Source organism: Pristiophorus japonicus, chromosome 3 (assembly GCF_044704955.1).
Source record: "Pristiophorus japonicus isolate sPriJap1 chromosome 3, sPriJap1.hap1, whole genome shotgun sequence".
Classification (NCBI taxonomy): domain Eukaryota; kingdom Metazoa; phylum Chordata; class Chondrichthyes; family Pristiophoridae; genus Pristiophorus; species Pristiophorus japonicus.
Genome location: NC_091979.1, coordinates 10897562 through 10914126, shown reverse-complemented (window position 1 = coordinate 10914126; position 16565 = coordinate 10897562). Strand labels below are relative to the sequence as shown.

At 53.6% G+C, this 16565-nt stretch overlaps 1 protein-coding gene across 1 annotated transcript in view; it reads right to left on the bottom strand.

The window, feature by feature from the left end:
• Nucleotides 1-16565, bottom strand: part of LOC139260450 (acid-sensing ion channel 4-A-like) — a 951337-nt gene that overhangs the window by 50923 nt on the left and 883849 nt on the right. Inside the window, exons 2-3 of the mRNA XM_070877013.1 lie at nt 9178-9322; nt 763-890 (exon numbers count right to left, since the gene is read on the bottom strand). Coding sequence (XP_070733114.1) covers nt 763-890; nt 9178-9322 — 273 coding nt within the window. The remainder of the gene's footprint in view (nt 1-762; nt 891-9177; nt 9323-16565) is intronic.

Genomic DNA, 16565 nt, shown 5'->3' with positions numbered 1-16565 from the left:
AGTAGATTGATATCCTCCTACAGCCCATGACTTTCCTCTTCATTATCAACCACACAGCCTATTTTAGTGTCATCTGCAAACTTCTTACTCCCGATATTCAAATCTAAATCATTGATATATACCACAAAAAGCAAGGGTCCCAGTACTGAGCCCTGCGGAACCCCACTGGAAACATCCTTCCAGTCACAAAAGCACCCATCAACCATTACTCTTTGCTTCCTGCCTCCGAGCCAATTTTGGATCCAACTTGCCACTTTTCCCTGGATCCCATGGGCTTTAACCTGCGTGATCAGTCTACCATGTGGGACCTGATCAAAAGCTTTGCTAAAATCCATATATACTACATCATACGCACTACCCTCATCGACCCTCCTGGTTACCTCCTCGAAAAATTCAATAAAGTTAGTCAGACACGACCTTCCCTTAACAAATCCACGCCGACTGTCCTTGATGAAACCGTGTCTTTCTAAAGTTCCTCAGAATGTTTTCCAATAATTTTCCCACCACTAATGTTCGGCTGACTGAACTGTAATTACTCGGTCTATCCTTTTCTCCCTTCTTAAACAAAGGTACAACATGAGCAGTCCACCAGTGCTCTGGCACCACACCTATAGCCAGAGAGGATCAGAAAATGATGGTCAGAGCCTCTGCTATTTCCTCTTTTGCTTCACTTAACATTTCATCCGGGTCTGGGGACGTATCTACAGGGGCTTGAACTGTGGTTAGGAAAATATCAGCAAGCAAGCGAATTGAATGCAATACCCGCTGTTCTTGACAGGAAACAAAGGTTTGGAAGCCGGGTGCAACTCCGAAACCCAGCTGTTGAATGTAGGGGGGTTCGTCCTGACTGTGGATCTGGACACGGATCCCCGCCTCGAAAGAAGTTCCATCTGCCAGAGAAAAATCAGAAACTTAGACATTGTCACAAGCAGAGATTCAAATCTCCACCCACACACCCTCTCCTGACTCCCAATGGGGTACAGTCCCACACTCACAGGCTCTCACTGGGGTACAGTCCCACACTCACAGGCTCTCACTGGGGTACAGTCCCACACACACTGACTCTCACTGGGGTACAGTCCCACACACACTGACTCTCACTGGGGTACAGTCCCACACACACTGACTCTCACTGGGGTACAGTCCCACACAGACTGACTCTCAATGGGGTACAGTCCCACACACACTGACTCTCACTGAGGTACAGTCCCTCACACACTGACTCTCACTGGGGTACAGTCCCACACTCACAGGCTCGCACTGGGGTACAGTTCCACACGCACTGACTCTCACTGGGGTACAGTCCCACACACACTGACTCTCACTGGGGTACAGTCCCACACACACTGACTCTCACTGGGGTACAGTCCCACACAGACTGACTCTCAATGGGGTACAGTCCCATACACACTGACTCGCACTGGGGTACAGTCCCACACTCACAGGCTCTCACTGGGGTACAGTCCCACACACATTGACTCTCACTGGTGTACAGTTCCACACACACTGATTCTCACTGGGGTACAGTCCCACACAGACTGACTCTCAATGGGGTAAAGATCCACACAGACTGACTCTCACTGGGGTACAGTCCCATACACACTGACTCGCACTGGGGTACAGTCCCACACTCACAGGCTCTCACTGGGGTACAGTTCCACACACACTGATTCTCACTGGTGTACAGTTCCACACACAATGACTCTCACTGGGGTGCAGTTCCACTCACACTGACTCTCACTGGGGTACAGTCCCACACACACTGACTCTCACTGGGGCACAGTACCACACACACTGATTCTCACTGGGGTACAGTCCCACACACACTGACTCTCACTGGGGTACAGTCCCACACACACTGACTCTCGCTGGAGCACAGTCCCACAATGACTGACTCTCACTGGGGTACAGTTCCACACACACTGACTCTCACTGGGGTACAGTCCCACACACATTGACTCTCACTCGGGTACAGTTACACGCACACTGACTCTCAGGTGGGTACAATTCCGCACACACTGTCACTGGGGTTCAGTCCCACTCACACTGACTCTTACTGGGTCACAGTCCCACACACACTGACTCTCACTGGGGTACAGTTCCACACACACTGACTCTCATTTGGGTACAGTCCCACACACACTGACTGACAATGGGGTAAAATTCCACACACACTGACTCTCACTGGGGTAAAGATCCACACACACTGATTCTCACTGGGGTACAGTCCCACACATACAGACTCTCACTGGGGTACAGTCCCACACACACAGACCTCGCTGGGGTACAGTCCCACACACACTGAAACTCACTGGGATACAGTCCCACACTTACTGACTCTCGCTGGGGCACAGTTCCACACACACTGACTCTCACTGGGGTACAGTCCCACACACACTGACTCTCACTGGGGTACAGTTCCACAGTGACTGACTCTCACTGGGTTAAAGTCCCACACACACTGATTCTCACTGGGGTACAGTCCCACACACACTGACTCTCACTGGGGCACAGTTCCACACACACGGACTCACACTGGGGTACATTCCCACACACACTGACTCTCACTGGGATACAGTCCCACACACACTGACTCTCACTGTGGTACAGTCCCATACACACTGACTCTCACTGGTGCACAGTTCCACACACACGGACTCACACTGGGGTACATTCCCACACACACTGACTCTCACTGGGGCACAGTTCCACACACACGGACTCACACTGGGGTACATTCCCACACACACTGACTCTCACTGGGATACAGTCCCACACACACTGACTCTCACTGTGGTACAGTCCCACACACACTGACTCTCACTGGTGCACAGTCCCACACACACTGACTCTCACTGGGGCACAGTCCCACACACACTGACTCTCACTGGGGTACAGTCCCACACACACTGACTCTCACTGGGGCACAGTCCCACACACACTGACTCTCACTCGGGTACAGTCCCACACACACTGACTCTCACTGGGGCACAGTCCCACACACACTGACTCTCACTGGGGTATGGGTCCCACACACACTGACTCTTACTGGGGCACAGTCCCACACACACTGACTCTCACTCGGGTACAGTCCCACACACACTGACTCTCACTGGGGCACAGTCCCACACACACTGACTCTCACTGGGGCACAGTCCCACACACACTGACTCTCACTGGGGCACAGTCCCACACACACTGACTTTCACTCGGGTACAGTCCCACACACACTGACTCTCACTGGGGCACAGTCCCACACACACTGACTCTCACTGGGGCACAGTCCCACACACACTGACTCTCACTGGGGTATGGGTCCCACACACACTGACTCTCACTGGGGCACAGTCCCACACACACTGACTCTCACTGGGGTATGGGTCCCACACACACTGACTCTTACTGGGGCACAGTCCCACACACACTGACTCTCACTCGGGTACAGTTCCACACACACTGACTCTCACTGGGGCACAGTCCCACACACACTGACTCTCACTGGGGAACAGTCCCACACACACTGACTCTCACTGGGGCACAGTCCCACACACACTGACTCTCACTAGGGTATGGGTCCCACACACACTGACTCTTACTGGGGCACAGTCCCACACACACTGACTCTCACTGGGGTACAGTTCCACACACACTGACTCTCACTGGGGTACAGTTCCACACACACTGACTCTCAGAATTCCCCAGCAGGCTCCAGTGATGAGCAGTTGTGCCCTGATCTGACCGTCTACCCCGATCCAGAGGCATTGTGTTCCCCGTCCCCCGCCCTGGGACGCAACATTGGCCCTGCAGGTGGTGCAGCAGATTTATCGTCTCGATCCCAGCGCGACACTGCGCAGGACAGTGAGGAAATGTGTTCAACGCTGGCAGGCCGAAGCTCCCCACCCCCCACAGCCCCCGCAAGCTACAAGTTCACCTGTAGTTCCCCATGTGTGGGGCAGCCTGGGGTACGGGGCCCGGGTGGGGTGTGAGGGAGGGTCACTGCCCGGGGTACGGGGCCCGGGTGGGGTGTGAGGGAGGGTCACTGCCCGGGGTACGGGTGGGGAGGGCGGCTCAGGATACGGGGGGGGGAGGGGCAGTGCCCGGTATATGGGGGGAGGGGTTGCTCAGGTTAGGGGGTGGAGAGGCAGCTCGAGTTACGGGGAGCAGTGCCCGGGGTACGGGGCGGCATTGCCCGCGGTACGGGGGTGTGGGGCAGCCTGGGGTACGGGGCCCGGGTGGGGTGTGAGGAAGGGTCACTGCCCGGGGTACGGGTGGGCAGGGTGGCTCAGGATACGGGGGTGGGGTTGCTCGGGTTAGGGGGTGGAGAGGCAGCTCGAGTTACGGGGAGCAGTGCCCGGGGTACGGGTGGGGAGGGCGGCTCAGGATACGGGGGGGGGGGAGGGGCAGTGCCCGGTATATGGGGGGAGGGGTTGCTCGGGTTAGGGGGTGGAGAGGCAGCTCGAGTTACGGGGAGCAGTGCCCGGGGTACGGGGCGGCATTGCCCGCGGTACGGGGGTGAGGGGCAGCTCGGGGTACGGGGGTGAGACTTACCAGAGGCAGGCACCAGCAGCCAGGTTCATGGCACCGTGGCTGGCTCTGCTGCACAGAAGGGCGGGAAAAAGAGTGGGAGAGCGATAGTGATAGGGGACTCTATTGTAAGGGGAATAGATAGGAGTTTCTGTGGCCGCAACCGAGACTCCAGGATGGTATGTTGCCTCCCTGGTGCAAGGGTCAAGGATGTCTCGGAGAGGTTGCAGAGCATTCTGGAGAGGGAGGGTGAACAGCCAGTTGTCGTGGTACATGTAGGTACCAACGATATAGGTAAGAAGCGGGAAGAGGTCCTACAAGCTGAATTTAGGGAGCGAGGAGTTAAATTAAAAAGTAGGACCTCAAATGTAGTAATCTCGGGATTGCTACCAGTGCCACGTGCTAATCAGAGTAGAGGGAGCAGGATAGTTAAAATAAATATGTGGCTTGAACAGTGGTGCAAGAGGGAGGGATTCAAATTCCTAGGACATTGGAACCAGTTCTGGGAGAAGTGGGACCTGTACAAAAGGGACAGTCTTCACTTGGGCAGGACTGGAACTGATGTCCTGGGGGTAACATTTGCTAATGCAGTTCGGGAGTGTTTAAACTAATATGGCAGGGGGATGGGAACCTATGCAGCGAGATAGGGCGAAGTAATATGGAGTCAGAAACAGATGGTAGAAAGGTAAAAAGCAATAGCGGAAGGCCGAGTAAACTAAGGCAAGAAACAAAAAGGGCCACACAACATCTTATTTTTCTAAAAGGGCCAAGGGTGGTAAAAAACAAGCCTGAAGGCTTTGTGTCTTAATGCAAGGAGTATCCGTAATAAGGTGGATGAATTAACTGTGCAAATAGATGTTAACAGATATAATATGATTGGGATTACAGAGACGTGGCTCCAGGATGATTAGGGCTGGGAACTCAACATCCAGGGGTATTCAACATTCAGGAAGGATAGAATAAAAGGAAAAGGAGGTGGAGTAGCATTGCTGGTTAAAGAGGAGATTAATGCAATAGTTAGGAAGGACATTAGCTTGGATGATGTGGAATCTATATGGATAGAGCTGCAGAACACCAAAGGGCAAAAAACATTAGTGGGAGTTATGTACAGACCTCCAAACAGTAGTAGTAATGTTGGAGAGGGCATCAAACAGGAAATTAGGGGTGCATGCAATAAAGGTGCAGCAGTTATCATGGGTGACTTTAATATGCATATAGATTGGGCTAACCAAACAGGAAGCAATACGGTGGAGGAGGATTTCCTGGAGTGCATAAGGGATGGTTTTCTAGACCAATATGTCGAGGAACCAACTAGGGGGGAGGCCATCTTATACTGGGTGTTGTGTAATGAGAGAGGATTAATTAGCAATCTTGTTGTGCGAGGCCCCTTGGGGAAGAGTGACCATAATATGGTGGAATTCTACATTAGGATGGAGAATGAAACAGTTAATTCAGAGACCATGTTCCAGAACTTAAAGAAGGGTAACTTTGAAGGTATGAGGCATGAATTGGCTAGGATAGATTGGCGAATGATACTTAAGGGGTTGACAGTGGATGGGCAATGGCAGACATTTAGAGACCGCATGGATGAACTACAACAATTGTACATCCCTGCCTGGCCTAAAAATAAAAAAGGGAAGGTGGCTCAACAGTGGCTATCAAGGGAAATCAGGGATAGTATTAAAGCCAAGGAAGTGGCAGACAAATTGGCCAAAAATAGCAACAAACCTGGGGACTGGAAGAAATTTAGAACTCAGCAGAGAAGAGCAAAGGGTTTGATTAGGGCAGGGAAAATAGAGTACGAGAGGAAGCTTGCAGGGAACATTAAGACGGACTGCAAAAGCTTCTATAGATATGTAAAGAGAAAAAGGTTAGTAAAGACAAACGTAGGTCCCCAGCAGTCAGAATAAGGGGAAGTCATAACGGGGAACAAAGAAATGGCAGACCAATTGAACAAGTACTTTGGTTCGGTATTCACTAAGGAGGACACTAACAACCTTCCGGATATAAAAGGGGTCAGAAGGTCTAGTAAGAAGGGCGAACTGAGGGAAATCTTTATTAGTCAGGAAATTGTGTTGGGAAAATTGATGGGATTGAAGGCCGATAAATCCCTAGGGCCTGATGGACTGCATCCCAGAGTACTTAAGGAGGTGTTCTTGGAAATAGCGGGTGCATTGACAGTCATTTTCCAACATTCCATTGACTCTGGATCAGTTCCTATGGAGTGGAGGGTAGCCAATGTAACCCCACTTTTTAAAAAAGAAGGGAGAGAGAAAACAGGGAATTATAGACCGGTCAGCCTGACATCGGTAGTGGGTAAAATGATGGAATCAATTATTAAGGATGTCATAATGTCAAATTAAGCATTTGGAAAGAGGTGGCATGATAGGTCCAAGAAAGGGAAATCATGCTTGACAAATCTTCTGGAAATTTTTGAGGATGTTTCCAGTCGAGTGGACAAGGGAGAACCAGTTGATGTGGTATATTTGGACTTTCAGAAGGCTTTCGACAAGGTCCCTCACAAGAGATTGATGTGCAAAGTTAAAGCACATGGGATTGGGGGTAGTGTGCTGACGTGGATTGAGAACTGGTTGGCAGACAGGAAGCAAAGAGCAGGAGTAAATGGATACTTTTCAGAATGGCAGGCAGTGACTAGTGGGGTACCGCAAGGTTCTGTGCTGGGGCCCCAGCTGTTGACATTGTACATTCTTGATTTAGACGAGGTAATTACATGTAGTATCTCCAAATTTGAGGATGACACTAAGTTGGGTGGCAGTGTGAGCTGCGAGGAGGATGCTATGAGGCTGCAGAGTGACTTGGATAGGTTAGGTGAGTGGGCAAATGCATGGCAGATGAAGTATAATGTGGATAAATGTGAGGTTATCCACTTTGGTGGTAAAAACAGAGAGACAGATTATTATCTGAATGGTGACAGATTAGGAAAAGGGGAGGTGCAACGAGACCTGGGTGTCATGGTACATCAGTCATTGAAGGTTGGCATGCAGGTACAGCAGGCGGTTAAGAAAGCAAATGGCATGTTGGCCTTCATAGCGAGGGGATTTGAGTACAGGGGCAGGGAGGTGTTGCTACAGTTGTACAGGGCCTTGGTGAGGCCACACCTGGAGTATTGTGTACAGTTTTGGTCTCCTAACTTGAGGAAGGACATTCTTGCTATTGAGGGAGTACAGCGAAGGTTCACCAGACTGATTCCCGGGATGGCGGGACTGACCTATCAAGAAAGACTGGATCAACTGGGCTTGTATTCACTGGAGTTCAGAAGAATGAGAGGGGATCACATAGAAACGTTTAAAATTCTGACGGGTTTAGATAGGTTAGATCCAGGAAGAATGTTCCCAATGTTGGGGAAGTCCAGAACCAGGGGTCAAGGTCTAAGGATAAGGGGTAAGTCATTTAGAACCGAGATGAGGAGAAACTTCTTCACCCAGAGAGTGGTGAACCTGTGGAATTCTCTACCACAGAAAGTTGTTGAGGCCAATTCACTAAATATATTCAAAAAGGAGTTAGATGTAGTCCTTACTACTAGTGGGATCAAGGGGTATGGCGAGAAAGCAGGAATGGGGTACTGAAGTTGCATGTTCAGCCATGAACTCATTGAATGGCGGTGCAGGCTAGAAGGGCCGAATGGCCTACTCCTGCACCTATTTTCTATGTTTCTGTGAGAGGCAGCTCGGGGTACAGGGGGCAGTGTCCGGGGTACGGGGGGCAGTGCCCAGGGTAAGGGGGAAGGGGCAGTGCCTGGGATACAGGGGGGCAGTGCTCCGGGGTACGAGGGTAGGGGCAGTGCCTGGGGTACAGGGGGGGCAGTGCCCGGGGTACGGGGGCAGTGCCCAGGGTACGGGGGAGGGGCTGTGCCTGGGGTACAGGGGGGCAGTGCCCGGGGTACGAGGGGAGTGGCAGTGCCCGGGGTACGGGGGGGCAGTGCCTGGGGTATGAGGGGAGGGGCAGTGCCCGGGGTACAGGGGGCAGTGCCCAGGGTACAGGGGGCAGTGCCTGGGGTACAGGGGGGGCAGTGCCCGGGGTACGAGGGGAGGGGCAGTGCCCGGGGTACGGGGGGGCAGTGCCTGGGGTATGAGGGGAGGGGCAGTGCCCAGGGTTCGGGGGCAGTGCCCAGGGTACGGGGGAGGGGCAGTGCCCGGGGTACAGGGGGCAGTGCCCGGGGTACAGGGGGCAGTGCCCGGGGTACAGGGGGCAGTGCCCAGGGTACAGGGGAGGGGCATTGCCCGGGGTGCAGGCGGCAGTGCCCGGGGTTCGGGGGCAGTGCCCGGGGTACAGGGGACAGTGCCTGGGGTACAGGGGGGCAGTGTCTGGGGTATGAGGGGAGGGGCAGTGCCCAGGGTTCGGGGGGCAGTGCCCAGGGTACGGGGGAGGGGCAGTGCCCGGGGTACAGGGGGGGCAGTGCCTGGGGTATGAGGGGAGGGGCAGTGCCTGGGGTACAGGGGGCAGTGCCTGGGGTACAGGGGGGCAGTGTCTGGGGTACAGGGGGGGCAGTGCCCAGGGTACGGGGGGAGGGGCAGTGCCCGGGGTACAGGGGGGCAGTGTCTGGGGTACAGGGGGAGGGGCAGTGCCCAGGGTACGGGCGCGTGGACTTGGGCCCAACAGTCACATCCCCGCCCCGGCCCCCGCCCCTCTCACCCGTCTCCTGCCAGATGGGCAGATACTCGTCCTGCTGAATGTCCAGCATGATCTCCAACCCGTTGCCCATGCCGCCTTGCTTGATCTTCCTGATGTTGGTCCTGTTGGCGTTGAACGTGTAGCATTTCCCGTACCTGGTGAAGACCTGTCGACAGAGGGCACAGGGTCAGGGTTAAAGGTCAGTCCTAGGGTCACATTACCCGGACCACTTCAGCACATCCAAAGCTTGGCTGCCCCGTGTCCTAACTTGCACCGAGTCCCATTCACCTATCACCCCCACTGTGCTCACTGCCCCGTGTCCTAACTCGCACCAAGTCCCACTCACCCATCACCCCCTGTGCCCCGTGTCCTAACTCGCACCAAGTCCCATTCACCCATCACCCTCTGTGCTCACTGACCTGCATTGGCTCCCGGTTAAGCAACGCCTCAATTTCAAAACTCTCATCCTTGTTTATAAATCCCTCCATGGCCCTCGCCCCTCCCTATCTCTGTAATCTCCTCCAGCCCCACAACCCCCCGAGATGTCTGCGCTCCTCTAATTCTGCCCTCCTGAACATCCCTGATTATAATCGCTCCACCATCGGTGGCCGTGCCTTCTGTTGGCTGGGCCCTAAGCTCTGGAACTCCCTCCCTAAACCTCTCCGCCTCTCTTTCCTCCTTAAAACTGACCTCTTTGACCCAGCTTTTGGTCACCTGCGCTAATCTCTGTTTCTGTGGCTCGGTGACAAATGCTGTTTGATAATCGCTGCTGTGACCATGTGACCAGGTACAGTAGACACCTCAAATCGCTGGAAAAATACCACCAACGATGCCTCCACAAGATCCTGCAAATCCCCTGGGAGGACAGATGCACCAACATTAGCGTCCTCGACCAGGCAACATCCCCAGCATTGAAGCACTGACCACACTCGACCAGCTCCGCTGGGCAGGGCCACATTGTCCGCATGCCAGACACGAGACCCCCAAAGCAAGTGCTCTACTCGGAACCCCTTCACGGCAAACGAGCCAAAGGTGGGGCAGAGGAAACGTTACAGGGACACCCTCAAAGCCTCCCTGATAAAGTGCAACATCCCCACCGACACCTGGGAGTCCTTGGCCAAAGACCGCCCTAAGTGGAGGAAGTGCATCCGGGAGGACGCTGAGCACCTCGAGTCTCGTCGCCGAGAGCATGCAGAAACCAAGCGCAGGCAGCGGAAGGAGCGTGCGGCAAACCAGTCCCACCCTCCCCTTTCCTTCAACGACTCTTTGTCCCACCTGTGACAGGGACTGTGGCTCCCGTATTGGACTGTTCCGCCACCTAAGGACTCATTTTTAGAGTGGAAGCAAGTCTTCCTCGATCCCGAGGGACTGCGTGTGAAGATGATGGTGTTTGAGGTTTGTGGAGATCTGCTGCCCTCTGGTGCTGTATTTATGAAGTGCGACGATTGGCGCGGGTGCAGTGGGTCCTTTGGATGAAGCTGGAGTCACTGTATCTGATTATATTTGCGAGCTGTCGCTGTCACAGTTTGAGGAACTGCTGTCTGTCACAGCCACTCACCACCTCAGCAACCAGGGGGCATGGATTTAAAGTAGCTGGGGGGAGGTTTAGAGGGGATTTGAAGGGGCAGTTCCTTCACCCAGAGGGCGGTGGGGGTCTGGAACTCACGGCCTGAAAGGGTGGTAGAGGCAGAAACCCTCACCACATTTAAAAAGTACCTGGATGTGCACCTGAAGTGCCGTAACCCGCAGGGCTACGGAGCGAGAGCTGGAAAGTGGGATTAGGCTGGGTAGCTCGGACACGATGGGCCGAATGGCCTCCTTCCGTGCTGTAAATCTTTGCGATTCTATGATTCTCACTTACGGTTAATCACTGGGAACGCGACAACCATTTGGGGCACAGCAAGATCCCAGAAAGAGCAGTGAGGTTTTAGGTGGCGTTGGGTGAGGGAGGGAGGGAGGGGAGGGAGGGGCGACTGATGGGGAGTGATGTGAGGCTGTGGGAGGCAGGAGTCCCATCTGTCTGCTGTCTGGCAATATAAACTAAAGGGCAGCATTGTAACAGGGGTACAGGACCAGCGAGAGGAGGGTGGGGTGTGTAGACAGTTCTGTGAAGGTGGTGGGACAAATTGAGAAAGCTGTAAACAATGCACATGGACTTCACTAATAGAGGCAGAGAGATTGTCACCAATTCTAGGCCCCACACTGCAGGCAGGATGTCAAGGGGCCAGACGTTCCATTATTGTGCAGATTGCCCAAAAATGGGCGTTGTTTCCAGCGTTGGCGTTTATTGTGGGTTTTGAGATCGGCGGATTATCGCCCATTTTCAAACCCGCTAGTTTCTACTTTATAAAGTGGGCGGGAGGCATTATTAATTCTCGGCGTTGACTAAATGCCAAAAGTCATGCTGGGCGTCAAGTGAGCGATAAATGGGCGTCAGTTTCCATCTTTTAGCGAAATGGGCGATATCTGGGCGTGATAACTCATCTCAGCGTTAAAATGGACGTTAAGTGGGCGGCAGTGATGCAAAACTAGTGGAACGTCTAGGCCAAGGCCCTGGAGAGGGTGCGGAGGAGACTGACCAGAGTGGTCCCGGGGATGATCAACATCAGTGACGTGGATAGACTGGAGAAGCCGGGGTTGTTCTCCTCGGAGCAGAGAAGGTTGAGAGGAGATTTGATCGAGGTGTTCAAAATCATGAGGGGTCTGGACAGAGTAAATAAGGAGAGACTGTTCCCGGGGGCAGGAGGGTGGGTAACCCGAGGGACACGGATTGACGATAATCGGCGATGGAACCAGAGGGGGAGATGGGGAGAATGTGTTTAGGCAGCGAGTTGTTGTGATCGAGAACACGCTGCCTGAAAGGGCGGTGGGAGCAGATTCAATAGTGACTTTCAAACGGGAATTGGATCAATACTGGAAGGGGAAATGTGCCGGGCTGTGGGGGAAGGGTGGGGAGAGTGGGACTGATTGGATCGCTCTGTCACAGAACTGGCACAGCACGGGCTCGATGGGCCCAATGGCCTCAATCTGTGCTGTAAGATTCTCTGATACATTTGGGACACGGACTGTGAGACACGTACACGGACAGTGAGACACGGACACGGGCTGTGAGACACGGACTGTGAGACACAAACATGGACTGTGAGACACGGACTGTGAGACACAAACATGGACTGTGAGACACGGGCTGTGAGACACGGGCTGTGAGACACGGACACGGACTGTGAGACACGGACTGTGAGACACAAACATGGGCTGTGAGACACGGACTGTGAGACACGGACACGGACTGTGAGACACGGACTGTGAGACACAAACACGGGCTGTGAGACACGGACTGTGAGACACAAACACGGGCTGTGAGACACGGACTGTGAGACACGGACACACACTGTGAGACACGGACTGTGAGACACGGACACGGACTGTGAGACACGGACTGTGAGACACAAACACGGGCTGTGAGACACGGGCTGTGAGACACGGACTGTGAGACACGGACTGTGAGACACGGACACACACTGTGAGACACGGACTGTGAGACACGGACTGTGGGACATGGACACGGACTGTGAGACACGGACTGTGAGACACGGGCTGTGAGACATGGACTGTGAGACACGGACTGTGAGACACGGACACACTGTGAGACACGGACTGTGAGACACGGACTGTGGGACATGGACACGGACTGTGAGACACGGACTGTGAGACACGGGCTGTGAGACATGGACTGTGGGACACGGACTGTGAGATACAAACACGGGCTGTGAGACACGGACTGTGAGACACGGACTGTGAGACACGGACACACACTGTGAGACACGGACTGTGAGACACGGACTGTGGGACACGGACACACTGTGAGACACGGACTGTGAGACACGGACTGTGGGACATGGACACGGACTGTGAGAGACGGGCTGTGAGACATGGACTGTGGGACACGGACTGTGAGACACAAACACGGGCTGTGAGACACGGACTGTGAGACACGGACTGTGAGACACAAACACGGGCTGTGAGACACGGACTGTGAGACACGGACTGTGGGACATGGACACGGGCTGTGAGACACGGACTGTGGGACATGGACTGTGAGACATGGACTGTGGGACATGGACACGGACTGTGGGACACGGACTGTGAGACACGGGCTGTGAGACACGGACTGTGGGACATGGACACGGGCTGTGAGACACGGACTGTGGGACATGGACTGTGAGACATGGACTGTGGGACATGGACACGGACTGTGGGACATGGACTGTGGGACACGAGCTGTGAGACACGGACTGTGAGACACGGACTGTGGGACATGGACACGGGCTGTGAGACACGGACTGTGGGACATGGACTGTGAGACATGGACTGTGGGACATGGACACGGACTGTGGGACATGGACTGTGAGACACGGGCTGTGGGACATGGACACGGACTGTGGGACACGGGCTGTGGGACATGGACACGGGCTGTGAGACACGGACTGTGGGACATGGACTGTGAGACATGGACTGTGGGACATGGACACGGACTGTGGGACATGGACACGGACTGTGGGACATGGACTGTGAGACATGGACTGTGGGACATGGACACGGGCTGTGGGACATGGACACGGACTGTGGGACATGGGCACGGACTGTGAGACACGGACTGTGAGACATGGACTGTGAGACATGGACTGTGGGACATGGACACGGGCTGTGGGACATGGACACGGACTGTGGGACATGGACACGGACTGTGAGACACGGGCTGTGGGACATGGACACGGACTGTGAGACACGGGCTGTGGGACATGGACTGTGGGACATGGACACGGACTGTGGGACATGGACTGTGGGACATGGACACGGACTGTGAGACACGGGCTGTGGGACATGGACTGTGAGACACGGACACGGACTGTGAGACACGGACTGTGGGACATGGACACGGACTGTGAGACACGGACTGTGAGACATGGACTTTGGGACATGGACACGGACTGTGGACACGGACTGTGAGACACACAATCAGTGCCCGCGACACCCACTACGAAGAATAAATCAGGATAATGGTGAGGGATAATAAGTGGCCCAGGTTAGCTGACACCACCAGCGATGTTATGTTTGCAGAGATGCAGACGTCCGTTTGACAACAGTGCAATTAGACAGGACTAAGCTGCCTATTACATTGTCATTAAGATGAGGTAATAAATGATGAATGGTGAGCTTTAATAGCAGTGGCAAAGCACGACTATTAAGCGCTTGTCAAATCCCAGCTCACCTCTTGCAACCTAGAATGTTCTCCAGAAGTCTGTCGAGATTTATTAAAGGTAAAGTCAGCGGGTGAATTTCCCATTGCTTTTCCTGTTGATCTGTTCCAAATGCACCCAGCAAAACATGGACAGAGTCCCCCTGTCCTCGGGGTCCATTACCCCCACAGCCCACGTACAACCTTCCCTATCACAGACCCTACCCACCCATTTAATCTCCGAGGAACAGAGGAACAGGAGGAGGCCATTCAGCCCCTCGAGCCTGTTACACAGGAACAGGAGGCCCATTCAGCCCCTGGAGCCTGTTACACAGGAACAGGAGAAGGCCATTCAGCCCCTCGAGCCTGTTACACAGGAACAGGAGGCCATTCAGCCCCTCGAGTCTGTTACACAGGAACAGGAGGAGGCCCATTCAGCCTCTCGAGCCTGTTACACAGGAACAGGAGGAGGCCATTCAGCCCCTCGAGCCTATTACACAGGAAGAGGTAATTCAGCCCTGTAACCCTAAATACCCTAACCCAACAAGAATCTATCGACCTCCATGTTGAAAGCTCTAATTGATCCACAGCCTTTTGGAGGAGAGAGTTCCCGATTCCCACTGCCCCTTTGTGTGAAGAAATGTTTCCTGACATTACCCCTGAACGGCCGGGCTCTAATTTTAAGGTCCTGCCCCTTGTTCTGGACTCCCCCCACCAGAGGGAATGGTTTCTCTCGATCCCCCCCCCCCCATCGATTCCTTTAATCATCGTAAACCCCTCGATCAGATCGCCCCGTAATCTTCTACACTCGAGGGAACACAGGCCCAGTCTGTGCAACCTGCCCTCGGGATTTAACCCTCTCAGCCCCGGGTATCAGTCTGGGGAATCTGCCCCCACCCTCCGAGGCTGATACACCCTCCCCGAGGGGCGGGGGCCAGAACTGGATGCAGTGACTCCAGACAGGGTCTGACCCAAGCTCGGTATAAACAGTAACATCACTTCCAGCTCTTTGCATTCCAGCCCCCTCGCGATAAGGACCAAAGTCTCAGTCCGTCTTTCGAGGGGAGAGTGATGTTATATATGCAGACTATAGATATACTCTCTGTGTAGTCACTGCAGAGGATGGAGACTTGTTTACCTGATGCACTATCAATAAAGTTTACACTGTGTATATACTGGCACCACTAGAGGGTGCAACTGGTGGAGACTAGGATTTCCTGTCCTGGTGGCAGGGGCTGTATAAAAGGGTAGCCACCATGCGGCTGTATCATAGAAACATAGAAACATAGAAAATAGGTGCAGGAGTAGGCCATTCGGCCCTTCTAGCCTGCACCACCATTCAATGAGTTCATGGCTGAACATGCAACTTCAGTACCCCATTCCTGCTTTCTCGCCATACCCCTTGATCCCCCGAGTAATAAGGACTTCATCTAACTCCTTTTTGAATATATTTAGTGAATTGGCCTCAACTACTTTCTGTGGTAGAGAATTCCACAGGTTCACCACTCTCTGGGTGAAGAAGTTTCTCCTCATCTCGGTCCTAAATGGCTTACCCCTTATCCTTAGACTGTGTCCCCTGGTTCTGGACTTCCCCAACATCGGGAACATTCTTCCTGCATCTAACCTGTCCAATCCCGTCTCACTCTGGAGTTACGAATAAAGGACCAAGGTCACTACAGTTTGAGTATAACACATTGCCTCGTGGAGTCATTCATAAGTACATTACGGACATAATAACTGGCGACAAGAATAAGGGTTAAAACTGTCTTGGAAATGCTTTATACGGTTTTATTTTTTTTTAATGAAAAATGTTTTTTAAACTTTTTCCCCCTCCCGAGGCCCGACCGCAGCCTGGGACTAAATTTTAGTACTGACCATCCATTCCAGTAACCACCGGCCATGGTGTTAACTTTGCACTTACTCGCCGAGCGACCGCCAACAATGAATGTGCAACACCCATTGTCTCGCCGGGCAATTCGTTTTAATTACTTTAAACATAAAAATGGAAATTCTCGCCAGCTTTTCTTGCCCAGTGTCAGCGGTAATTCTCAGCGGGCAATGGGGCGTTGAGGGGCTTTAGGGAAAGTCTGGCCCTGTCTCTGTCTCGGGGGGGGGGGGGGGTGGGGCTGGAGGATATTACAGGGATAGGGAGGGGCGATGGACATGGAGG